Source organism: Mixophyes fleayi, chromosome 1 (genome assembly GCF_038048845.1).
Source record: "Mixophyes fleayi isolate aMixFle1 chromosome 1, aMixFle1.hap1, whole genome shotgun sequence".
Taxonomy (NCBI): domain Eukaryota; kingdom Metazoa; phylum Chordata; class Amphibia; order Anura; family Limnodynastidae; genus Mixophyes; species Mixophyes fleayi.
This window is the reverse complement of record NC_134402.1, coordinates 89,712,292-89,740,276: the sequence shown is the minus strand read 5'-3', so window position 1 is coordinate 89,740,276 and position 27,985 is coordinate 89,712,292. Positions and strand designations below refer to the sequence as shown.

At 39.3% G+C, this 27,985-nt stretch overlaps 1 protein-coding gene across 1 annotated transcript in view; it reads right to left on the bottom strand.

Annotated features, from left to right (window-relative positions):
- Positions 1-27,985, bottom strand: part of LOC142140014 (putative ATP-dependent RNA helicase DDX60) — a 155,227-nt gene that overhangs the window by 89,693 nt on the left and 37,549 nt on the right. Inside the window, exons 9-16 of the mRNA XM_075197877.1 lie at positions 24,939-25,097; positions 20,034-20,178; positions 18,139-18,291; positions 17,070-17,172; positions 11,153-11,268; positions 8,411-8,580; positions 6,771-7,023; positions 1,030-1,196 (exon numbers count right to left, since the gene is read on the bottom strand). Of these exons, the coding sequence (XP_075053978.1) occupies positions 1,030-1,196; positions 6,771-7,023; positions 8,411-8,580; positions 11,153-11,268; positions 17,070-17,172; positions 18,139-18,291; positions 20,034-20,178; positions 24,939-25,097 (1,266 nt within the window). The remainder of the gene's footprint in view (positions 1-1,029; positions 1,197-6,770; positions 7,024-8,410; positions 8,581-11,152; positions 11,269-17,069; positions 17,173-18,138; positions 18,292-20,033; positions 20,179-24,938; positions 25,098-27,985) is intronic.

Genomic DNA, 27,985 nt, shown 5'->3' with positions numbered 1-27,985 from the left:
CTGGACCCAGCAAGTCCTGGCAACTATAAACTGCTTGGTTATGCTGGCACTTGTAGAGCTACAACTGACAGCATACTCATGGCTTCCAAAGAATCCTGGAGCTTGTAGAACTCCCGAACTACAAGCACAAGAATGCCCCTAGGCCCCTATGCCTGTTGGGACCTGTAGTAGTGCATAAAAATCATGTTAAAAAAAACCACACACACAGAAAGACTACCCCAAACCCTCTTTCACCAAATTATTATTCACATATTTCCACAGAGATCCTCTTCTTTCTTGCATCTTTTAATCCAAAGTAAAAACGCTCAACTGCTCCTTGAGGAGCCCCAAAGTGAATGACAGGCCAGAAGACCTGTCTGCAACTAACCAATACAGAGCAGCTTTATCCTGATTGGTCAGAGAGTGAGAAAGTTGCTCTGATTTTTCCTGATTGCTTTGCTCTTTACTGTTGTGTGTTTTTAAGATGCAAATGAGGTACTGATGAGTAGTGTTGCAGGTGAAAAAAAAGGTTCTAATTAATTAAGAGCATTGTCTAAGGGTATGTATCAACCTGCAGTGTTGTATATTTAGAAACACAACAAGCTAGGTTTTGCCTTTAATTAAATTGCCATTTTATATCTTGCCAGCATCATATCTTGCTGTAAATCAGTAATTTTACAACACCGTAGGTTGATATATCTTCCCCTAACTGTTTTAGTAGGCAGTAGTTTCAGGTGATAATTTTATTTTTCTGACATTAGCGTTTCTAGCCCGGAAAATATATACCTTCAAAACTATCAATCAGAAAGCAAAATGGGGTGTGCTTTATTCTATGTGCCTGGTGGACATAGGTGAATTTATGTGTGAAATCATGTTCTGTGCTTCTGTATTTTTCTTGCTTGCAAATATCTTGTTTTGCACTCAATCTCTATTTTGCAAAAAGAACATATTTCTTTATAATCGTAGGACAGAGCAAGCCTCCATAACCACTTAATAACTATTTTTCATACTTTCACATATTGTTCATGTGTGTATTAAAATAATTTATACCTCAGATGACATCAATGAACAGGCCAAGTTCTCAAATCCCAGTTTGCTGAGATAAGAAGCTATCTGGCATTTATCTTCCTTTTGTAGCATATCTTTGTGATTGTTCATGATTCCCTGGATTGTCTTTATAATTTCCACAACAATATTTATATCTCTTTGATCTTTCGCTGAAAAAAAGAAACAAAAAATAAATCAGATATACAGTCATGGCTAAAAGATTTGAGAATGACACAAATATTATTTTTCAAGTCTGCTGCCTCAGTTTTTATGATGGCAGTTTGCATATAATCCAGAATATCATCAAGAGTGATCAGATGAATTGCAATTGACAATAAACTGTATTCCAAAAACAACATTTCCACTGCATTTCAGCCACAAAAGGACCAGTTGACATCAGGTCAGTGATTCTCTCGTTAACACAGGTGAGAGTGTTGACGAGAACAAGGCTGGAGATCACTCTGTCGTGCTGAGTTAGAATAACACTGGAAGCTTTTAAAGGAGGGTGGTGCTTAAACTTATTGTTCTTCCTCTGATAATAATGGTTATCTGCAAGGAAACACGTGCAGTCATCATTGCTTTGCACAAAAAGGGCTTCACAGGCAAGGATATTGCTGCTAGTAAGATTGCACATAAATCAACCATTTATCAGATCATCAAGAACTTCAAGGAGAGAGGTTCAATAGTTGTGAAGAAGGCTTCATTGCACCCAAGAACATCCAGCAAGCGCCATGACCATATCCGAAAGTTGATTCAGCTGCAGAATCTGGGCACCACCTGTGCAGAGCTTGCTCAGGAATAGCAGCAGGCAGGTGTGAATGTATCTGCACGCACAGTGAGGCGAAGACTTTTGGAGGATGGCCTGGTGTCAGGAAGGCCAGCAATGAAGCCACTTTTCTTCACGAAAAAGATCAGGGACAGACTGATATTCTGCAAAATGTACAGGGATTAGACTTCTGAGGACTGGGGTAAAGTCATTTTCTCTGAGGAATCCTCTTTCAGATTTTTTGGGGCATCTGGAAAAACGCTTGTCCAGGGAAGGAAAGGTGAGCGCTACCATCAGTTCTGTGTCATGCCAACAGTAAAGCATCCTGAGACGATTCATGTGTGGGGTTGCTTCTCAGCCAAGGGAGTGGGCTCACTCACAGGTTTGCCTAAGAACACAGCCATGAATAAAGAATGGTACCAAAACATCCTCCAAGAACAGCTTCTCCCAACCATCCAAGAACAGTTTGGTGATGAACAATTTCTTTTCCAGCATCATGGAGCACCTTGCCATAAGGCAAAAGTGATAAGTAAGTGGCTTGGGGATCAAAGCATCAAAATTTTGGGTCCATGGTCAGGAAACTCCCCAGACCTTAATCCCATTGAGAACTTGTGGTTAATCCTTAAGAAGCGGGTTGACAAACAAAACCCCACAATTTCTGACAAACTCCAAGCATTGATTAGGCAAGAATGAGCGGCTATTAGACAGTATGTGGCCCAGAAGTTGATTGACAGCATGACAGGGCAAATTGCAGAGGTCTACAAAAAGAAAGGTCAACACTGCAAATATTGACTCTTTGCTCATGGATCTGTTACACCTGGTGTGCCTACTAGAGTAGAGTGACTAGGGTGACTAGGTGACTAGGTGCCTACCACTTTGGTAGAGAACATTGGCTGGGGACCATTGGGGGTGAGAGACCGGATTTCTTGCTCTGTCGGGGGACACTTATCCACAGCTTGGCTTGTAGAATCCAAACTGTTAAGGACAGAGTAGCATGAGATCCTGAACTGTGAAAGGTTCACCTTTAGCAGCCTTCTTTCCATGGAATTTGTTATATTCCACAGTGCTCGGTTGCACCCAGGACCTAAGCTTGAGTAGTAGCAGTTGTTGATCTAGCACTTTCCCAGTGAAAAGGGCAGAACACAGTAAGAGGTAGTAAGCAACCAGGATCTTATTAGCAGAACTCTGAGCCAAATAGGCAAGGGTTAATGTGGAATAGTCTGGCACTTGCCCAGTGAAGTGGACAGCACATGGTAGTAGGCAGTGAGCAACCAGACTATAAATAGCAGAACTCTGAGCCAGACAGGGAGGGTTAATGTGGAGTACAGACAAGCCAGAAGACAGGGCATGTAAATATAGGTGCAGATCCATTAAAGAAGCCAAAAGATCAAGAGAGGAGATGACAGCAGAATCTTTTAAACAAGCCAAGTGTCAGGGCAGGTAGATATTTAGGTGCAGATCCGTTTAGCAAGCCAAAAGGTCAGGAGTGGAGAAGACAACAGAGTCCTTTAAACAAGCCAGGTCAAATACAGAAAGACAGAATCAGGTCACGATACAAATGTAAGTCGGATCAAACAGGAACTATCACCAGCATCGGTGGTAGTCACATTAACGGTGTTGATAATACTGACAGTGACTATCATGAACCCACAAAAACAAAATGGACTTGCCCGACTCATAATAAATGATGACTGACCTTAACAATGACACAACCAGGCCCCCACAGTGTGATAACAAATCCCGATCAGCAGTAAGAACGTCAGCGTTTTTTGATGTCATTTTAAATTGTGACCTCTATATCAGTCTTTTTAAAGCGCCAATGTTGATTCTCATACCACCTAACTCTTACACTTAACGTTAGGAATAGGGTTAGGGTTGGTGTTGGTGTTGGGGTTAGGATTAAAAATAAGGTTAGGTTTAGGGACCCGGCATTGCCGTTTTAAAAATAGTGATATAGAGGTCGCAATTTAAATTGACATCAAAACAGGCTGCCGTTCTTCCTCCTGATCGGGATTTCTTATCACACTGTCGGGGACTTATTGTGTCATTGTTAAGGTCAGTCATCATTTATTACGAGTCGAGCAAGTCAGTTTAGTTTTTGTGGGTTTGTGGTAGTCACTGATGCATTGGTTAGCTGCCAGGAAGAGGTTTATAAAAGCAGCAGCACCAATCAGAAACTGCAGAATAACTAGCTGCATGGATATGGTAAGTAATAGCACAGTTGAACTGCCAGACTGGGAGCTGAAAAGAAGCTTGCTGATGTTTACCTAGGAACCAGCTGAATCAGTGAACTGTAGCATTGATCTACACATGGTTACAGCAGTAATGCACAGATGACAGATCAGGCAAACAGGAGAGATCCTATTTCTTAATCAGAAACTTACAGTGTGGCCGGGAACAGCATATTACAGCTGAGATGATAGCAGTGTATTTACAGCTGGGCCAGGAGAAACAGATTTGAAGTCTGGCCGGGAGAAGTATAGCAACAGTTTGGTCATGAGTAGAACATTTCCAACGTGATCAGGAGGAGCTTGGCCACAAGAAGTGTACTCGAGTCGTTACTGCAGTTTGGCCAGGAGCCAATTTGTTTTAGCTTTACTGGGACTCTACATTCTCTATTCAATAGATAGGAACTACAGCTTGGCCAGACCCAGTGTATCCTCAGCGTACTGGTGTACCCCAGTTGGATTACCTTGGGAACAGCATTAGGATCACTTGCAAAACTACATCTTGATCTAGGAACTGTATAAAGCAATTTCTATCTATCTATGTAAAGGTTGCCATATTATTGACTTTAGGATTCTATGGGGATTCCTATCAGGTCTGGTGATATTCTGGGTGTTGCTTTTATTTAATTGTGTATATTATTATAGCTATTGTTTTACAGTTGTGTTTTTGCATTTCTGTAGTAAAGTTACTGTAGCATCCATCTCTCCTTGCCTTTGTGATCTAAAAACCCTTAGATACCAGAGTTACATAAGTGTGTTATAGCCCTAACACCCTGGTATCCTCACAAATACTATAACCTATAAAAGGTTTACCTATGTGTCATGCCAATCATTTTTTTTTGCTACTCAGTAAGATTCTTTTAGGGACGTGCAAAAGTGCAAAACCGCAGTACAAATGCGCCTTTTTTAGCACGCCACTACTTTTGCTCGAATGCAACCATTTGTATGGCTATGCGCAAGGATCTACTGGCCAAGATGGCTTCATCTGTGGTGATGCACAAGTCTCATGTTGTAGGGGATGTTCTCTGCTTTGCATGAGGGTGTACCCATCTTTTCTCCCCACAAAATTGATTTTTATACCTTCTCTGAGACTGGACCACATTATACAATTTTAATAGGACACATTTCACAGCTTCCAGTAGCACTTTTGCATAGAAGTGCATTTCTAGACACACTTGGTTGCAATGTAAGTAGAAACATTCAAACACACAAAAGTTACTCATGTAGTAAAAGCAGTGCCAATAATCAGTCACCATAATTTAAGAATAAATTTAGTTAATCAATTCAGGATTTCAGAAGCAAAGTATAAAGATTAAAGGAATGAAATTGTTGGTCTTAAAGTGGTTGTAGGTTGGACTTGAGGTGAGGTGAATCCGCAAACCTGCAAAGATAGGTGCAGATTGATATTCAGTGAGCAGTTTCAAGGACAGTTAAGTGGGCGTGCACCTTAACATGTGATTGCTAGAAAAATATGCGCACTTGTGTAAATAGAAAGCAGTCATGATTGGCATTTTTATACATTTATAAATGAGGTCTAAAGCAATGCAATATGTGCAGGGGAAAAGGACGTTGTACTGCATATGTTAACGTTTTATTTATTATTTTATACTTTTTCTTGTTTACAGACTGTTTTCTATGCTATATTTACTATTATATGTAAAATACAGATTGTAGACTGGTTCTGTAGCATTCTAGCTAAATGTAAAGGTTAACACTGACACTTCAATTTAGCAACATAAATTCAAAATGCTATCTAACAGTTCCCTCCTGTTCCAAAACAGATATTATACAGGCACATTACTTATTTTAAAACAATAATAGGTATTAATAATATGTTAAATAAATAAAATGTATCTGCTTTTTCCCTACTGTGGGTTATGCATGTTTTCCACCAGCTAAATTGAGCAGATTAGTTTTTAACCCATAAAAAATTTAAGTAGTGTTGAACATACTACAATATACTAAAAGTTTTTCGTTTTCAGTCCTCTTCGCCAAGCAATATCTTGATTCTCTGTTTTGTGCATTTCTTCAATCACACCCATCCCACTGCCCTTGACTCTGTCGCCTGGCAATAAGAATCTTCGTTTCTGTCTCCAACTCAAACTGCCCTGCAAACTTCGATCTTCAAAAATGCTCCAAGAGGGAGATGTGCTCTCTCACTGTTTTCCTTCACTTCTAGTTCATTCTCTACTCCGGTAGTTCTGCCTTGTCACTCTCTAAACAGTCCTCATTCAATGCTCTCATTTCCTCCCAATCTGCCAACCTCCTTTTCCTCTTTGCCACCTTCATATCCCTCCTCTCCCCTCCCTCTACCCATTCCCCTCCTCACTCTCTGCTCTCGACTTTTCTACCCACAACACCTCCAAAATTGATTCCATACGTTATGATATCTCCTCCCATGGGTGGCATAGTCAGATCACCCATTGGGAAACCTAGGCTCCCATCTAGGGCTCAATGGGCACTGAGGGGCCTGACTTATCCTAACCAATTTTTATGTTTTCTTTTTTGACAAATGGAGGTCGGACCGGGACTCAAAACATTATGTTGCCAAGGTCCCCATGGGGTCTTAATCCAGGGTGGTAACAGAGCCTCTTAACCCCTGCAAAATAACCTGATTTTAAAGAGATATTCCAATTATTGGGATAATCCACTATTAGCATAAAGAAAAAAGTATATATTGAACTGATACATCGCATGCTATAATTTATTATTTCTGATACATAAAAAATACAATAAATAAAAATACCTACATTTAGTTTTGCACTGTTCAAGCCACATTTCAAAGTAGATTGTTAATGCTCTATTTTGTGCCTGATATTTCACATTAGGTGTCTGAAATGACTTCATAAGTGTTTCCATCTGTTTAATTCCAGAGAAGAAATCTCCCTTGACTTCTTTTTCCCAAGATGAAGCCAGGGTCTTCCATTGTTGATGCTCCTTGTTTTCTTCTTTGGCTTTGTTCTTTTCTACATTCTCTTGTATAATTTTATCCTTTTTTTTCATCTGTAAAAATAAATGTATTTATTATATATAAATATAGTTATGTGAAAATGTGTCTTATTCTGCGGATGTTTAAATGAGATGGTTGTCTGCTAAATGGCTGTTCTTTATAGCTGCAGGGAGAATGGTATATGGTCTGTCTAGGTCTCTCAAATACTATGGTTACATTTTAGCACTTTGAGATGTTCGGGCATCTTTGGATAGGAGGTGGGCTGAATATGTATTGCTACTTCCTGTTTGGTTAGTAGCAGTGATCAGTCAGGGAAGGAATATTCCTTACTGACAAACATGAGTGAGCTAGGGGTTTATGTTTCCCCAGTGAGAGATACTTTACAAGTCAGTGACAGGCAGATATATCCTGCTTTTAAAAAGAGTTATATCAGGTGCCAAATTATGTACTTGGACCCACAAGTCTATTTGGAAGCTTCCCCTGGACTTTGGTATTTGCCAATTTATCAATTTACCAATTTACCCTTTTCAAAATGGTGTTTTAAGCAAAGCCTTTAAAAAGACATAAAACATAAGACATAAAACTTGTGGCATTAAGTATTACTGATAGACAAAACATGACTTGTTGCAAGGACTGTGCCATAATAAGATAGAGAGTTACTTTATTCAAACACCTAAGAACTGCAGGTAGGTGGGTAGGTATGAAAGCCTCTATATTTATCTGTGTTCATTCAGTACTGAGGAATATCCCAAATTGGTGAGTAGTTTTATAACAAATATTTTTAGTTCACATATTGGATTAGCAATCCAATCAAGGTCCAATAACATTAGTGTAGTCTATTCAGGCACAAAGAGCCTGAATGGGCTATCACTCTGCATACATAGCTAAATAATTGATCCCTATACTGGCATGTTCTGTTTAATTGTATATGCGGATAGCATAAGGAAACTCGTACCTTTTCTAAAGAAACTATCTCTCTCTCCCTCTCTCCTTCCCACTCTCCTTTTCTCTATCACTCCCATTCTCTGCCTTTCACTCTTTGTGGCTCTCTCCATCTATTTCTTTCTTTCTTTCTTTCTTTCTTTCTTTCGTTCTCCTTGCAATGTAATTCCTGCATACTGCTGTTTAGAAAACATGACCAGCTCGCCTTGACTGTATGATGCAACAACATTAACTTTGCAATTATTCTTGAACAGAGAATTAATACCTGTGTGCAAAATTACTTAGTAACAACATAGCAGCTGTAAGTGAATAACTTTGTGCAAAATCATATTGGCATCATTATTCACACCTCAATAAAACAACTCCTTAATGTGCTCATCTGTAAGATTATTGTAACATTTTTTTATAAGTGTCCATTATTGCCTTTTTTTTAATTATTTTTAAAGTAAATATGTGTGCCTATCATGGCTACTTCATCATAAGATAGTTGTGTCTCACCTGGGGTTCTTTCTTATTCCCAGAAACCTTGTTAACCTTTTTCAGTTCTTGCTGATCAGTATCCAATATAATTCTTTTAGATGTTTTCAAGCCTAAAGATTTTCCATAACGATGCTGAAAGGTCTGGAGTTTTTGATAAGTTTTCAGTGCATACTTATCTGTTAGTGCATCTGTCAAAAATGTAATGTATATTTTATTATTGTAAAATACAGGATTGGGATCTATTTTTCAGAATAATCCAAGCTTAGGGCCTTGTGTAGAGTTGGATGCATTTTAAATAAAAAACGCAGATGAAAAATGCGTTCAAGAGGCAGACGCAAATACGTGTGCATGCTGAGTTAGACGTATGTCTGCAACAGTCGCATATGCTACAGGTTGATGTTAGGTGTACATTAAACATAGTTAGGTCCACCGCTGCATATGTGGCCAGTGCAAGATACAGCTGCGTGACGATTCGGAGCAGGGCGTATGACGCAAACCATATGCTGTATTTCTCAATAAAGATAGCTCATAGAAGCCAGCTCACAGCAGATACATTATTGTCCCTTGTGTATTGTTTCCATATAGAATGCTACATCAACAGTGTGCATGATTTGGATACTGTTTACTGCAGTACTGATTATTCTGTGTCAATGATTGTGTACGTTGTGTGATACACTTACAATTAATGACCCAACATGTACTTTAGTGTTGTGACCATTGTGTTTATTTCTTGAGTACAACTTTATGAAAAAAAATCTTTCCTATAGTGTGTGCTGGCAGTGTTAGCAAGAAAATGCACCAATTGCACTTACACCGTAAAAGAATCAATCATTCCAAACACGCCCACACCTATAGACTTACCATGTATCTAAATTTTCTCCTTCTTTGGCACAATGGTTGTAAAGCTTGAAAGTAAGAAATGCAAACACACAAATATCCTATGAAGTAAGCACAATAAGCTGAAAAGGGCAATCGGCAATCAGCCAATCAGAAGCGGCTAGCTTAAATCCCTAGATTATCCTATTACCATCCTCTACACAGCTAACGCAAGACAACAACCCTCTGACCAACATTGCCACACCCACAGCCCACTCAATACTTTTACCTTTGCATTCTAGCTGGTCCATTGTGCAATATGATGTAGCACATGCCCTTGTGTTTCAAACTCCCATTGTCCTATAGATTGTAAACTTGCGAGCAGGGTTCTCTTACCTCTCTGTCTGTATGTATTACCCAGTATTGTCTTATTAATGTTTGTTCCCAATTGTAAAGCGCTATGGAATCTGCTGGCGCTATATAAATAAATGTTGATGATGATGATGATGATGAGCTAAAGCTGCTGATCATCAACATAATCAGTGTGTATTTTACCCAGCTCCTACAAGAGATAAACCTACTGACATGGGTATAGTCTGTGTCCAGGTCGCAATTTCGAGAACAAGCCTTTACTGTACTCAGCCTACGCTTGCACCACCCTTCCCTGTTCCGCCACTCAAAGCGTAAGTGGGAGATACTGCCGAGTTTGCATACATAATTTTAATGTGCATGCGTGGTAAGAAAATGCATATTTTTTTGCAAAAAATATGCATACGTCCAACTCTACGTGAGGCCCTCAGAGATTTCTGGATAAGAGGTTTTTTGTAATACGGAGCAACATTACTAAAATATAATAATTTACATTTAAAAATGACCCTTGTCTTTCCCCACAATCTCCCTGTCGCAATAATTATTTCCATTCAAGAACTTTATGGATAACTTTGAATCTTACACCTGTATTATGACCTGTGCCAATAAATAGCTGTACAAAATCACTAAAGATGCATTTATTTACAGTTTTTAAAAATGAAATTTCTCTGATTAAATTGTCATACCTCAAACCTTGTATTAACCTGAATTCTAAACACCTAATAAAGAGTTAACAAAAAATAACACATGTTTGAACTATGCTCATTCTTTAATTATAACACAGTTAAGTTGAAGTTTCAGCCCTCTCTGAAAATTAGGCGTGTTTCTTTAACACAAATAATTCTGGTTTCCTATAAAAAAACACATTGGGGTATATTTACTAAACTGCTGGTTTGAAAAAGTGGTGATGTTGCCTATCGTAGTAACCAACCAGATACTAGTGATTTATTTAGTACATTCTACAAAATGACAACTTCAATCTGATTGGTTGCTATAGACAACATCTCCACTTTTTCAAACCCGCAGTGTAGTAATATACCCCATTGTCTTATTCAGTTTTCCCTTGAATTGTGGGACTAAGACACTGAGGACCTTCAACTTCATGTAAAGCGGTACAAAACTTGTTACTCAAAAAAGGCTATGTAACATTACAAATTTAAATAGCACAATCCATCATTTTGTTGTAATAAAATAAGATCACACACAATTGTTGTAACAGTATTGCCAATGAAAAAAATAAATAATAACGGGAGTACATAATTATTCTCCTGCCTGAGGCTGTCATTGCTCTTCTCATTCCTTACGCAAACAACCAGAGATATTTGTTTAGAAGCTATGTACACTTTAAATGACAAATATTATATTTAAACATTATTAGATCTATTAGATCTATCAGCACAGTAAATACAAATAATTTAGATCTTTCCATCAATTCATTTTACTCCCACAAAACTTGCCTGAAAAAACTACCACAGTTGCCTCATTATAGGCACACCTCTGTTTACAAACAATGTACAGTTGTATAGTTATGTACTAATAGTATATTTAAAAAAATATATATTTATTTTTCTTTACTGTTGTATTCGTGCTTTGTCCTGTCATAGTGATCACTGAGTGGCTTTCCAGAATGCCAGTGGACAAGTTCATCATATGATTTCATTTTTGTCAGGTGCGGAATAACTGGATCGTCACTAAATAAAATAGTAAACAGAATACATATTGCTCATGAAAGTGAAAGGGAACATTTACATATATGTTATAGCTCAATATATATATTGTATTGTATTTTTTTCCAAAGAAATCAAAAGTTTTCAAAATTGCTGGTTATTGTAGTGCCACGCCAGTTGATTTACTGAGCTGTGAGTTGTGTGTGGTCCATAAAAAATTGCTATTTGCCTGTGTGGAAAGCTAAAGCAATTGATTTTCAAAGAAAGCAAAGGTTCTAAAAATTGCACATTGTAGTGCCACGCCTTGGATGTTCACTGAGCTGTGAGTTGGGTGAATTCTGCTGTTTTACTTGTGTGGAAGGCTATAGCACCTCTTTGCTTTGCTGATTGCCTGTGGAAAGTGCTGTGTAAAGACCAAGGGCTAGATTTACTAAGCTGCGGGTTTGAAAAAGTGGGGATGTTGCCTATAGCAACCAATCAGATTGAAGTTGTCATTTTGTAGAAGGTACTAAATAAATGAAAGCTAGAATCTGATTGGTTGCTATAGGCAACATCCCCACTTTTTCAAACCCACAGCTTAGTAAATCTAGCCCCAACTGTTTAAAGCTGCAATAGAATAAGAGAAATTGTTGTCAGTATAAATTTTCTTTATTTCAGCCAAGATGGGCAAGGAAAAGAATAAAATACGTCAAAAAGAAAGTTTACAAACAAATGTGTCTGATATTGAGCCCCAGTAGGAAACCTTGAAAATCTGCAGATGATTTTGCAGAGAGGAGATGAAGTTGGAGAATCTCATGCTCTCTGCACAAACCTGGGCCAAATTATGTGCCCAGGGCAGAGTATGATTGTTTGGAGAAATATTTTAAAGAATAAATCTCCTGGCCTGATAAAAGTTTAGGAGCTCAAATCAACAGTTGTATGAGTTAAAAAAATATTATATGAAGACCGAGAGTAACCAGTAGAGGCTCTTAAAGAAATTGCAGAGCGTTTGCAGCAGAGAGAGCAGGAAATTGTTGGTTTGGAATATTTGAAAGAGGAGTTGCAGAAATCATTTGAAGAAACAGAAAAAGCAATGGAAGCTCTTAAAGAGATAACAGCGGAAAAAGACCAAGGGCTAGATTTACTAAGCTGCGGGTTCGAAAAAGTGGGGATGTTGCCTATAGCAACCAATCAGATTCTAGCTGTCATTTTGTAGAAAGCACTAAATGAATGAAAGCTAGAATCTGATTGGTTGCTACAGGCAACATCCCCATTTTTTCAAACCCGCAGCTTAGTAAATCTAGCCCCAAGAGATTGTTGTGCTGAAACAAGAACTCGTCATGATTCAGCAAGAGGTCTCTCCCCAGGGGCAAATGCAGGATTTGTAAAGAGGGGTTTCCATGCCACACTGCCAGTGGGAATGGCCAGCATGCTGTGGGGTGTGGCTATAATTTTAGACAGTGCTTGGCTGCTCTCCAACTCTTCCTATTCCCATCATATACACGGGCAATGCTGCATGCACTACTGTTAGGGGCACACAGTTCTCCCTTTTCGAGCAGAGCTGTGTGAAGTGGGACATACCTCCCAACTGTCCCTACAATCAGGACAAAGTCCTGACTGAGTGTGTCAGAACAGTTCACAGAATGTCCTGCTCTTTCCTACCTGTTCTTGCTGGTTTCAATATTTGTTGGGGAGAGATGGCTGTGAACAGTGCAGACGGAAATGATCTGCACACAAGCTGCAAAGTGGCTGGTCACGGGTGCAGGCCAACCACCTCAAGCATACAGTACCCCAGGCTGGGGGGGAGGGGAGCACTGTTCAGCCCAAGGTCTCTCCCAACACATTTTAGCCTGTGGTACCTCATGGTGCTGTCCAGTCAGTGGAGCCTCATAGCGCTGTCCACTCAGCGGGGAGTCATAGCACTCTCCGGTCAGTGGGGTCTCATAGCACTGTTCGGACAGAGATGCTTTGTGGTACTGCTGTTAGTCGGACCGGAGGTGTTTCCAATGTGGAGAACATAGACACTATAAAGACAAGTGCACTAGTCCCCAAACACTCAAGGATAATTCACTTGCCCAAATTGGGCCTGTCTGTATAAATTGCTGTTCCTGGAGTTTGGACCTGTGGACCTAATTTGATTAAAGAGGTCCTCTATGAACGGGTCTGGCCGGACATCCCGGCTGTCACTCACCGGACCGTGAGTGCCTCTACGCTGGTGCGTGGCTCCCTAGGCTTCCTGCCGGCACCTGTCCTGAACCGCGGCCGTCCGCCATCCTGATGGACTGCGCATGCGCAGCACCCAAGAACTCTTGTGACCTTTGCTTTTAATCTAATTGGTTGATCAGGCAACTCTCCCTATTTAAGGCACCTGTGCTCATTACCTCATTGCCTGATCTTGAGTCTCATTCCCTTTGAGTCTCTGAAGGTGTCTCCTGTGTTCTACTAGTGTCTTCAGTGTCCTGCTGATTCCCCGTGTTACTCATCGCTGGTTTCCATACCCGCTACAGTCTCCTGTGTTCTACTAGTGTCTTCAGTTTCCTGCTGATTCCCCGTGTTACTCATCGCTGGTTTCCATACCCGCTACAGTCTCCTGTGTTCTACTAGTCTCTTCAGTTTCCTGTGGATTCCCCGTGTTACTCATCGCTGGTTTCCATACCCGCTACAGTCTCCTGTGTTCTACTAGTGTCTTCAGTTTCCTGTGGATTCCCTGTGCTACTCATCACTGGTTTCCATACCCGCTACAGTCTCTTGTGTTCTACTAGTGTCTTCAGTCTCCTGTGGATTCCCTGTGCTACTCATCGCTGGCTTCCATACCTGCTACAGTCTCCTGCTTCCTGCCTGTGTCCTCAGCTGGTCTCTGATTACCGCTTCTACTCACCTGTGGTTCCTATACCCGTTGCTGCCGTTCAGCGTCTCTGCAGTCCCTGCATCTTCCTGTGGACAGACTGTTCTACTGAATAGCGGTATGCCTATTTGTTATTGACTTTCCACGTTTACTATGCATATCCGCTAGGACTAGCTTCTCCTCTCAGCAGCGGTATCCATACCCGCTATAGACTGTTATTGTTACGCTGCACATCTGTGCTGAGCAAGTCTCTCTACCCAGCAGCACCACACATACCGTTATAGACTTTGCTGGATACGCTGCATATCTGTTGGGATCAAGTTCCTCTGTGCTCTCAGTGTCTTCATCCTATTACCCTTTGTATGCCTCCACTCATCGGCACCTGTACACGTCCTCACCTATTAAGCAGTGGTACAGCTTGCTGTACGCAGACCACTGACTTCCCCGCTACCTACCTGCACCTGGACAAGTCTTCTCACCATAAGCAGTGGTACAACTTGCTGTACGCAGACCACTGACTTCCCCGCTACTTACCTGAACCTGGACAAGTCTTCTCACCATAAGCAGTGGTACAACTTGCTGTACGCAGACCACTGACTTCCCCGCTACCTACCTGCACCTGGACAAGTCTTCTCACCATAAGCAGTGGTACAACTTGCTGTACGCAGACCACTGACTTCCCTGCTACCTTCCTGCATCTTCTCACATCCATCCTGATCTCCGTGTTCAAATCTGTCTTTCTACAACAGCAGCTAGTCGCTGACTCATTGACCAAGATAGCTGCAAGTCACTGACTTTCCTATTCTCTATTGGCATCCTCTCTCCATCTGCTGTGATATATGTTCCGCTAGTCACCCTGCTACCAGAGGACCGTTGTGTTAACTTCACCTCTCTGGTAAGCCCAGTCATCTGTTGAATTCCTGGGCAAGACTCCTAGTGCCCGTGACACCGGCAACTGAGCCAATGGTCGGAAGCCCGGTCTTAAAGGATCTGCCAAAGAATTCAGTGTGAGGATGTCGATCTTTGGGAATGACCATATACTTTCCTGGAGTTCACGATAGCACTTTCACAGAAACCTAGACAGTCAAAATCAGCATTGGCTCGTGACGTTGCGGATGTATTTTCCTCACCTTTTGGGGAGGTTATAGACTGGTTTGTTTATCAAGTACTGTTGAATGTGCCAAACTTTACACATGACCAATGAAATGATGTGACTTTTAAACATGGCTGTGAAGTAGCTAATAATGTTGGTGTTATGACGAAAGCTGTCATCTTGACAGGCTGTATGCCATCATATGTTGTGAAAAATAAGCTGTTGTTTCAAATTGCTGCTGTGAAGGGGAGGAGAGTAGAACAGTTGGTAGTTTCTATGCCCCTAGTGTTGGAGACTGCCCACACACAGATGGGTGGCGGACACTTAGCACTTAGAGGAAGGGAGAATGAGGGAACAGGTTCTATGCAGGGTTTACTGGTTCAAAGTCTACCTAGCAGCATCTTTTTGTTTCTGTTGACCTTTTTGCTTTATCACTGGTTTAGATTTAAGCACTATATTAATATATATAAAGTCATTTATTTACTTTACAGTGGAAAACTATGTTTTATATTTTTTTATTCCACATGATTATCCTTATGTGAGATAAGAAGGAAGGGGGGGGGGGGCGGTAGAAAGGAAAAAGAACAAAATAAGTATTATATATTATTATATTTTTTTTTTTTACTGATCACTTTACTTGAGCACACCAGTAGCACTGGGATATCATTCAATATTACATATTACTATGATAGAAAGGTGCATATGATAGAAAGTGCATTGCAGCTTGCTGCGTATAGAGCTGCATAGCTGCAGATCGGTCAATGTGCCTATGCTGACCACTATCCACCGCCAAAGGCGCCTGCAATAGGCACGCACGCACCAGAACTGAACCATGGAGCAATGGTAGAAGATGGCCTGGTCTGATGAATCACATTTTCATTTAAATGTTGACAGCTGGGTGCGTGTGTGTCGTTTGTCTGGGGAAGAGATGGCAACAGGATGCACTATGGGAAGAAGGCAAGCTAGCCCAAACAGTATGATGCTGTGGGCAATGTTCTGCTGGAAAACCATGGGTCTTGGCATTCATGTGAATATTACTTTGACACGTATCACTTAACTAAACATTGTTGCAGACCAAGTAGACACTTTCATGGCAATGGTATTCCTTGATGGCAGTGGCCTCTTTCAGCAGGATAATGCAACCTGCTAAACTGCAAAAATAGTTCAGGAAAATGACAGTTCAATGTGTTGAATTGCCTTCAAATTCTCCAGATCTCAATCCGATCAAGCATCTGTGGGATGTGCTGAAAAACAACTCTGAGCCATGGAGACGCCATCTCACAACTTACAGGACTTAAAGGATCTGCTGCTAAAATCTTGGTTCCAAATACCACAAGACTCCTTCAGAGGTCCTGTGGAGTCCATGCTTTGACAAATCAGAACTGTCTTGGTAGCATGAGGTGGAACTCCACAATATCAGGCAGTTGGATTTCAATGCTGTGGATGATCAGTGTGTGTGTATATGTATATATATATATATATATATATATATATATATATATATATATATATATATTTCACTTTAAAAAACTAGGCTGGATCCTATAGAGCCACATTACACAGACATAATGATAGTCACAGACAGACTGCATTTTTATGGCTAGGAACAATTATAATGTGGATTTTAATAATTTGGTGATTGATTGGTCTCAAAAGATTCACATTTCCGACCAACATAGTCTAAATTGGCCAAATTGACTGACAACTTGGCCATGTATGTATGTTTTTCTGGTGGAACTGGATCCTTCCTGTAGTATCCCATGTGTGCTGACACCATTTCTTTGTACACATTCAGGATCATTTCTCATTTAATGCAGCCTAGCTCCACTCTTATACATAGTATATTATCAATTGCTTTGACTCAATTTCATGTATCTGAAAATTTTGTAATTTGATTGAAGTTTGTACCTGCTTAATACTGGTAGTTCATTTATAGTTTCTCCAGCATAATCTTCAATAACCTCACATCGTATTGGTATCAATCCAGCATGGAGTATTTCTTCCTGTTCCACTTTGTAAAATAAAAGTAAAACACAGAGATTGCATTCTTGTCAGAGGAAATCATATTTTTATTGGTTAAGTTTAGCAAAATGGAAATGAATAGCATGACCATGAAGGCCCTATCTGTGTGGAGATTGTATGACCTCTAAGTGTTTGCGTGGTATTCCTTTATATGTTCTGGTTTCCTCCCACACTTTAAAGACTGGTGGCGGTCATTATTCTGACACTGTAAATGTCAGCACTCAATGCCGACACTTGCATTGTGTAGACAGGTGGACAATGTCGTCAGTGTGGTATAGCTGCCGGACCTGGCAGCTTTGGTCTTTTAATGTCGGCATTGTGATTGGTGACATTGGTGTGTTAGGGATCTAGACTGTAAGCTACAATGGAGCAGAGACTGATGTGAAAGACTGAATATCCTCTGTACAGTGCTGCATAATATGGTGGCACTATTTAAACAATAGTAATTATGTCATTGCATTTTAAGGTGTAGGGGGTGGTCATTGGAACAGGGAATGTACTCCACTGGCTTAGCAACTGATCTCCAATTATGATTTAGCATTTCTTTTGCACACAAATCAAGTTCCTACTAAACTGTTAGTTTACTTCAGAGCTTGGCCAAGTCATAAGATAATTGTGTCTGCATTAAAGGAAGAAACAATATCTGCTCCCCCAGAGTGAAGGATATCATGACCTATTATATGCAGTATTAAAAGTCTTCTGGTCCACACAACTGCATATTGCACTGATGGTTTTGGTTGTCCAGCCATCAAGCTGTATGGTAAGAGGATATAGGGCTGAATATTTCTTCATATATATGTGTGAGAGCAAGGTGCCTCAAATCCTTCCATTGTGGTGTTCCCAACCCTATCTAGCCTCACAGACTGATATATAATTGGAGCCCAGAGACGCTACTTAAATCCAGTAAATTATGCATTTTTGATGTACTAATATGTAATGTTTTCCATTTACATACCATTCACAGATGACTCCTGTGAAAGAAAAGATTTTGATGTTGTTCGGAGAGGAATGGATGGGAAATGTTCTACTTGTGGAAATAATTTAGTTGTCGTCTCCCATAGGCGTGTAAACATTTTATCTATTTCATTACCAAATTCCAACTTAAAATCTGCAAAATACAGGATGAAAGAAAACAATTTGTTCATTGATAGCAGATACTTTAACATGGTTGAAGCATTCAGGAAATTTAGATCAGAACTTTAGTATTCATTAATAACATTAATTATCAGATTTTCAGGAGCATGGTGTCCTATGAAGTACAGAGTACACTGCGTGTGTGTGAATAGCAAAAAAAGAGTCCCATGAAAATGTATTTTTTTGGCAGTGATGGATTGTACTAATGTGCAATCCAATATCCCTTTTGTCGAGGATATTAACCTTGAATATTAACCACAGTTGGTTAAGTAGAAAGAGAAGAGACAAAGAATAGCTTTGAAGTGGAGAGGAGGGCATGACTATTTGAAAATAGAGTGGTTCTCATACAAATTTGCAATCCAAACATACATAGGAAAAGACAAACTTAAAAAGTGTATTTTTGTGCTATGTTGCTTTTGATGCTTCTCAAGATGGGGCTAGTTCAAAACATTGTCATTTGCATTAGGCATACGTCAGATATAGCAAGTGTGTATATTTGATAGCATAGAGGTGAGCATTAGCCTAATTGTATACCATTTAATAATGTAATGAAGTGTCATATACGTAGTGTCATAGTAACTTGACAGTTAATAATAAATGCAAAAGTTACATTTTAAATATTTAATGATATTAAATACAAACACAAATACAAAATGCAAAATAAGTTAAATATTAATATCTGTTGTTTTCCCCTTTAAGAATCATACGGGAATCTTCTTTCATGTAATACTCGAAAGTGAAATGTCAATTAAGTAATGCGAGTCGATGGTTTGCAACTCGATTAAGTGATCTAGCCACAATGCAAATTATTTAATCAGCTGGAGAGATCAATAGAAAATTAGCCAATTAAATGGATAAATAGTGATCCTGGTTCTTATCACCATTGCATATTGGTGCACCAGCCCTCCACAAAGGCATATCTAGTGATGCGTCCATATCTTACTTTGATGTAATTATATGAATGTGCCCTTACTGTACCTCAGCTTATGATTGTCCACCCTGTTCCACTTCTCCAGGCATAAAGAGACACAAAAAACTATATGTGGACGATGCACAAAAGTATGTGTACACCTTTTGGTGCACAAGCGCAGTACAGAAACACTTGTCTTACACAAAAATATTGGCATATGTTCAATTATAAATGAGCCCTAGAATGAGGTTTATAGCTAATGCTAGTGAGACAATTGTACATTTTATGTGCAGTGAAATAGAAAGTGCTTCTTGAGGCAGTGTCCTGATATCATTCCCTTGTATCTTCTATGTGACACCTGTGTTCCGGATTCATACATATAATGCTAGACTCACTACTACATGGCAGATGGGTGAATCAGTACTAGATGGCTATGTTTCCAAAAATACAACCTCAGGCACGGTTCTCAATGGGCCTCACAATGTATATATATATATATGTATATATATATATATATATATATATATATATATATATATATATATATATATATACATATATATATATATATATATATATATATATATATATATATATATATATACATATATATATATATATATATATATGTGTTCTTAAAGGAGTAATCATAAACCATCTTCATAATGTATTACAATATTTTGTTTGCTTTGTTTTTGCGGTAGAAACCTATTGTAACCACTTGTTGCAAATATTTATCTGCAATTATTGTATATTTACCTAATGGCACGCATAAATGTTTCTGCTGTGTGTGTTATGGCACATACCTGTACACTCTTCTTTTTCAGCGTAATACACAATGTTTTTTAGCAGTAAATCATCACTTAGATCAGCGACACAGGTCCAGTTTATCTCTGTTTTTTTTAAATGATCTCTCATCTGATCTAATGCAATGTGTTCCGATACTTTGTTCTAATGAAAAAAAATAAAAAATACAATATTACTGAGCATTCACAAATGAATTATCAGAAAACAATTACCCTGCTCTGTCTTTATTAATTTATAATGTGTAATCTGTTTCCATTTCAAACAAGATAATATAGTAGATAGCTAATGTTATCCATCTAAATGATTATTATCTGTTATTACCTGTTTAAAACAGTGGAATTAAGATTGCAAAATTAGGAACTGTAAAGTTACAGTGGTGGTCGAACCATACTCTACTTGAATGTCAAAACAGCTCTTCTTATGCCAACCCCCCCACCCCCCCAAAAAAAATGCTAGATGTTGCTCAGTGCCGCATGCCATATTTCTGAATTTTTACAACCCACATCACTGCCACTGACAATGAAGGTTGAGCCATAATTTACATGAATGTCAAAACAGTGCTTCTTCTGAGACAGCCTACCCCCAAGAAAACAGCTGGATGTTGCTCAGTGCCCAATATTTATACATTTTTCCACCTCACATGACTTGCAATGACTTGGGAAAAAATATTTGCTACAAAACACTTTGTTTTATTCACTTTTTTTATTTTATTTTTTTTAAAAAAACTAATAATTAGAAAACTATGTTGGCCCTCAGTTTCCTGAAGCCTCAAAGAGAACTAGCAGTAAAAAAATCTTCCAAGTAGACCTGCTACAGAAGAGAGAGCGACCACCAATAGGATCGATTTAGAGTGGTTTCCATCTATTCCAGATGGTTATGTGTAAACATATTGAAAATAGAGTGTATTCTGTTGAGAACATGTCCGGTGACAAGGTATTTAATATCCAGAGATTTATCAATTGTAATTCGGTGCTTGTGATCTACCTGTAATGACGCTTTATACGCGCAGCCGCGCGTAGTCTCTGCCGCAAATTGTAATTGAATATGCCCCATAGTGTGTCTAGGCATTTCTTTGTGAAACATAATTGCAATCCTGACTTTCTTTTCTATTACTGGCTTAGAGTTAATAAAAGGGGGAGGTAGATTCAGGAGATCTATCAACTAAACACACTCTCGCCTGCAGGTTTAAATTAATCGTTTGAACTCAATAATATAATTTAGAGCAGTTATTAGAATTTGCACTTTATTTACTGCATTGTTTAGTTTGATTTCCCATACAGTTTTCTGTAATGACATTAAAGCCTCCCAATAGATTGTGCATAGTACTGCAACCATCGGGGTTTATATATACATATATCTATATATATATATATATATATATTTGGATTTATTATGTCCTTTGTGTTATAGGGTTTGTTGCTTAGATGCTGGCCTCTGGTAGTAATGACTGAATGACTGTAGTACAGTGATGGCTAACCTGTGACACTCCAGGGGGTAAATGTATTAACATGCGGGTTCTTCAACACCCGCGAGTTCAGCGTCTTCGGCGATTAAATTTAAAGCGGCGCTTCATTGTAAAGGGAAGTTTCCCTTTACAATGCTTATAGGTAGTTGGTGGGGGAGGAAGGCACTGCGATCAGCGGCTGATATATACGGCTCTATCGTGAGGGGCCGCAGGTATCTGTCCCCTTACAAGGCAATCGGTAACTCTTGTCTCTTCCGTGGGGAGGGGCCTTGCCCAGCTCAGTGAGGGAGGGGGAGTGAGTAGTGTGCAGTTTACTCTGACGCCAGGTTAGGGCCGGCCAAGCAGTGGGGTTATGAGAGAAGTGGGTGGACTTAAGGCTATATTGCCATGTCCACGCTTGGTTGGGTATCGCTGGAGCTGATCCGCAGTGCTCTTTCTCCGCCACCAGGTTAATTAGGTTATAATAAATTACTTTAGTGCCACTTTACTCAACTCTCCGTGTCTTTATTTTATATAAGTGGGTTATCTTATTCAAGGTATGGGAAGGTGATGAAGGGCATACACAGTGAACTATTTATGTACAACCCTGCACAGAAACAGCAGTTCCGAAAAACTGCTGTTTCTGTGATGTAAAAAAACATACTTACCCCTCTCTTCGGAAGCGCTGTCTCCGGGTCTTCTCCTCGTTCTTTTCATTCTTCAATTGCGCATGTCCAGTTCCAAGAACTGGACATGCACACAAAGATCCCCTCTCTGTCTCTGCAACTATCGTTGCAACTATCGTTGCAGAGAGAGAGCACTGAGTGACAGGGAGGGATCATGTGATCCCTCCACACATGCGCTGTCCAGCTCTGCTCTTAGGAGCAGAGCTGACAGCATTGGATTTATTCAATTCTGATAATGTACGCCAGCCAGAGCAGTCACCATACTGTTGTATGGTGACTGCTCGCAAAAACGATAAGTAGTGCAAAGCAGCAGATATCCATGATATCTGCTGCGATGCACCTTTAATAAATTTGAGTAGGAGACATCATGGACTAATTTACACGGTAAGTGCACAATAGTGCACTACCGTTATTTCTTAAATATACCCCTAAGTGAGAAGCGAGGACTGTGATGTGGACTTCATCCTTTGCAGCTGGCTGCTGAAGAGAAGCGCTGCCACGTATACAGAGCCTGAGAAGGACTGGGAATCTAATAACTGGAACAGGTGAATCAGGGGGAACCTTTTTAACATTACACACATTGGATGGCTCCGCAGAGCCAGTGTGATGGTACCATATAATTGAAATGGTGCAATCTAACTATCTCCAGGAATCTGGTAAGACACGCTTTCTATTTGTACAGCACAGATTGCTTCCCTATTCTATTCACACTAATTTGGTCACAGACTCGACTTTTATAATCTAGGATATTATTTACTCAACTTAATTATTCTAAGGATCCAGCACTAACATTTGTCCTGATACTCCTATTATTTTATGAGAATCAAACTAGCATCATTATCATTATCTGGATTTGAGAAGTTTTTATTAACCAGTCATATTTATCAGTAAGTAACTGTTGACCAAATAGGTGCACGTATGTATGTATGTATGTATGTATGTATGTAGGTATGTATGCATGTATATATGTGTATGTATATATATATATATATATATATATATATATATATATATATATATATATATATTTGTATTTTTATTTTTTTGTGTGTGGCTCTTTTAGAAGTTTAGGGGGTAAATGTATCAAGCTGAGAGTTTTCCAGCGGGTTTAATAAACCAATCAGATACTAGCATAGGCAAACTGAGGTGTCAAGTGTTTTATTTACATGCTGTACAGCTTCGGTTGTGGATCTACAGTAATTGTGAGGTTTTTTATCGCTATGTTTATTACATGATACAATATGGAGTAAATAACTTTACATTTTTTAACATATCCTCAGTGCACATATGATTGATTTGGTGGCGTAGGTGACCATTGCATTATACCTTTTTTTTTTCTACATTTTGTCTACTTTGTCTGGTTTCATATCACTTTAAGGAAATTGCATATCTCAAAGTGTATTGTACAGCAGTAGCTATTTGATTATATAGCAGCAGCTCCTAGAGAGGAGAACATAACATTGTAAATCTAATGTTATTATATAATACTCATTGATAACATTAATATACAGAAACATGTGCATCTCACAATGTTGAACCAAATGGGTTCATCAAATTCTGAGCTTAGATCTGTTTTTAGAAAAATATTTGCATACAACTGATGGCCTGTTGGTAAAATAAATTGTTCTACAGTGAGTTTATTTTCATAATTTCATAATTTAATAAAGATCAATTTAACTATTTTGTCTATTTCTTTCTATTTCTCACAGATGAGCTTAAATAAAATGAATAAAAGTACAAAATGCAGATTTTACTTTTATAATTGCTGGTACTGGACAGCAAAACAAGCGCACATCATATCTAACAATGACTACTGTTCTCCATACTTGCCAACTCTCCCGGAATGTGCGGGAGACTCCTGCATTTTGCGAGAGTCTCCCGGACTCCCGGGCGAGTGTGGCAATCTCCCGAATTCTGCCCACTTCACTAGGAAGTGCCCCACTTCCTAGTGAAGGGGGCAGAATTAGATCCCAAACGCCGCGATTCCCGGTGAATCGCGGCGTTTTGGCGGTTGCATCATGACGTCACAGGGGGCGGGGCCAAAATGACACGATTTTGGCCGCCCCGCCCCCCTCACGCCCCCCTCCACTGGCTGGATCCCGGAAGGGAGCTGAAGAAAGTCGGCAAGTATGCTGTTCTCATGCACAGCAAATGACCAGTAAATTCCATACTCGGCAAACATTCACTATCATTATACCTAGCAAGACTCTGCACACAGAGCTAGAGATATACTGTATATAGGCTTGCAATATAGCTACAATTCTAGGTTAGGAATATAAGGATTAATACTCTATTAAAGTGTGCACACTTGTCTCCCTGCTGCTAGCCATATGTTTCAGCCACCCCCACATGGATTGTCACCACTAACCGCAATTAGGTACATTGATACCATGTATTTCATGAATATAATGTAGCAATGAAATTCATTGTATATATGTGTATATATATATATATATATATATATATATATAGATAGATAGATAGATAGATATATATATATATATATAATGCACATGCAACCACACATAAAAATACGATTTGCAAGGATACTTCCCTGCTAAAATCTTGGGTATCGGGCAATGAAGTACACTTTCACATAATATAACAGAACATGGACCTTTCCAAACAGTTACCTGTATGGGCCTAGCAGTCAGCCATGGTCATACAATTCTTGGTGAAAATCTGAACAACTGGCACCAGCAGTATACATGATTACATCATTTATTAACAACTTTACATTAATAACAAATACTAGTAATAAAATACACTCTCACCATGCGCATGAAGGAAAGAACATTTCTGTGCCATTTTGCATTTATTCTCCTTAACCTTGCTCTTTGGGAAAGTGGCAAAATGATCATTAATGCCATGCAAAGACACTGCATTTTACATAGATCGGCTGCTTCTTCCAATGTCAAGTATTTGTCATTATCCTTTAAGATAATAAAAAATTACAGTAATTATTTTGCATATTGAAATAAGTGTGAGATTTTGTGTAATTAGTGTAATTAGTATATCTACTGATTTCATATGACTTGCCATGATACAAACAAGTGCAGAAAGATGAGTCTATACTGTTTGTGGCTTATAATTGTCTAATTATCAAACAACTTATGCTAATCAAAACAAGATGGATGAAACTACTTGAAATATTTTATTTAGAAATATGTAACATTTTTTATTTAAACAGTGCAGCTTCATTAGCATGAACAGGTCAATAATGTTTCAATTATTAAAATGACGGCCAGTATGGGCAATCTTTACAATGTTTATACTCTATCATAGGGTGGCTAGCATGATTTTGGAAAGTCGGAGTATGGGATTTCCTCTAGTCTGGTAAATAGACCACCGGCTTGTAAGCATTAGGGCTTTTGAAAAAAAATCTATGAAGTTCAACCTTTCATAAATTCTAATTGTGTAGATGCAGAGGAACACAAAAAAAACCCTCAGTGTGTCTGTTGCCAATTTAGCCTTCACAGAGAAAACAACAGTTACTTCCTGACCCCAAAAATAGTAATTGGATAAACTCTCCTGATCAATAACCATCATAATGTCCCCACGAATTAAAGCTACATATACTATTTTTGGCAAGGAAGGTATCCAATCCATTTTTATATTTAGTTAGTTAATGTGCCATTAATACTCATGCAGGAAAAAATTCAACCCATACTGTAAAAAACCCCTTCCTATGCTGATGGTGAAATCAGGGGTGTAACTATTGTGAGTGCAAGCGGTGCGGCAGCTACTAGGCCCAGAGGTAAGAGTGGCCTAGCAATGCAGTGTTGCCCACACCTCCAAGGCCCTTACTCCCACTTACACCCTCATTCACCATAGATGCCTCTGCTCTGCTGTGAAAAGAGGCATCTTCTGATAATGTGCCAATCCTTACCCACGCTTCTTCAGAAGAAACCACAGGTCTGTTCTGTTGAGAGCAGAGAAGTGGGCCTCGGAAGCAAGAATGGCATTACCAGGCCCCTATCCACATTTTTCTATAGAGGGCGGTTGAGGCACTGTTCTTAGCGCTGATACTGAACTTTCCATGTGCTAGTAACTCACTTTCCATCTCATGTTTCCCATTTGTATTCATTTAGAGTAATTTTGCATAATCATTACCAATATAATCATAGGTGCATAATTTCCTCTAAATATAAGTTGAAATTATCTCTCCCCTGCGTCTCTCTGTCTGTCCACCCCTCCCCTTAGATTGTACGCTCCTCTGAGCAGGGCCATCTCTCCTCCTGTTTCCACCACTTCTAACTCTGCTCTCCAGCTACTTAGCCCTCCTCCTTGAGGGTCCTCCACCCCACGTCCACTCTCGCTCCCTCCTCCCCCCTGGGGGTCTCCCTGTCTTCCGCGCCCTCCTTCTTGGGCCCCGTCGTTTGCGGATCCTCCCTCCCCCTTCCCCGCCCTCTCTAGCTGTGCATTGAGCGTACTGAGTTGCTGTGTTTTCTGTACTGTGCTGTCTCCCATTGTATTGTGATTTTGTTTGTCTCTGTACGGCGCTGCGGATGTCTTGTGGCGCCTTATAAATAAATATTAATAATAATAATAATAATAATAATAATAATAATTAACAGATGTATTTGGTCTCAATAATTCTTCCTCTGTTAATATTAGAGTACTTTTGTTTTGATTCTGATTTTAATACTGTATCTTTTTCAGTCATAAAATGAAAAGAAATTGAATTGACAAAATCATTGACACCCTAGACTTATTATTTGGTAGCATAGCCTCTGGTCAAAATAACTGCAATCAACCACTTCCTATATCCATTGAGCTTCCAGTGCCTCTCTACTGGCAATTTAGTCCATTCAGGTGTTCTATGGTTTTATTGCTGACCACTACATTACAGTTCAGCATCTTGTCTTGAACCATTCCTGGGTGCTTTTTATAGTGTGCTTAGGATCATTGTACTGCTGGAAGACCAATGACCTTCGATGTAGACAAAGTTGTCTGGCACTGGCTTCAACATTGTGCTCCAACATGGCCTGGCAATCTCCAGATTTCATGATGCCATGCAGAAACTCAAGAAACCCAGTGCCAGATGCAGCACGGCAACTCCAAACATCACTGATCCTCCATTTACGGAAAGTGTGGTCTCATCTTTCCACAGACATTCTCCAAGAAGTAAATTGGCTTGTCCAAATGTGCTTTGACAAACTCCAATCTGGCTCTCTTATCTCTCTATCTCAGCATTGGGTCCCTCCTGGTTCTCTTACCATATACCCCGCTTTCATTCAGTTGGTGAAAAAGGGTGCGAGTTGAAACTGTTATATCTTGTATCTGAAGGTCAGCTTGATCTGTTTGGCTGTTGCTTTCTCCACCATTCTTCGATCAAGTTTTCTCTTGCAGTCATGTCCAGGAAGGTTGAGTACAGTACCATGTGCCTTAAACTTCCAACATTACGTATAGACGAAATTGGAACATCAAGGTCTCAGAAGATTTTAGCCAATAATGGACAACCACAAGGCTACAAATCAATCTTCAGTCTGACCTCTTCAGGCTTTTCACTGGCTTTCATTTCTGAATGCTGATTACAGTAAACACAAAGCAGGAGAATGAGTCCATTTTTCTATTCAAGCACCTTTACTGATTAATTTTTATATTACAGGCACCTGCAACTAATCACAGATGAGTTCAGAATCACCTGCTTGAAATCTAAGGATAGTATAAGCAGTATTTCTAACTACTTCTAAAAGTTGGCAATAATTTTGTTTGGCCCATTGAAGGATTGCTGTGTGGAATAAGTAAATTGTTCTGCTTTTTGTGTTTTATTCAACTGCAAACCAAATACTTATGTGGATACTAATATGGATAATCA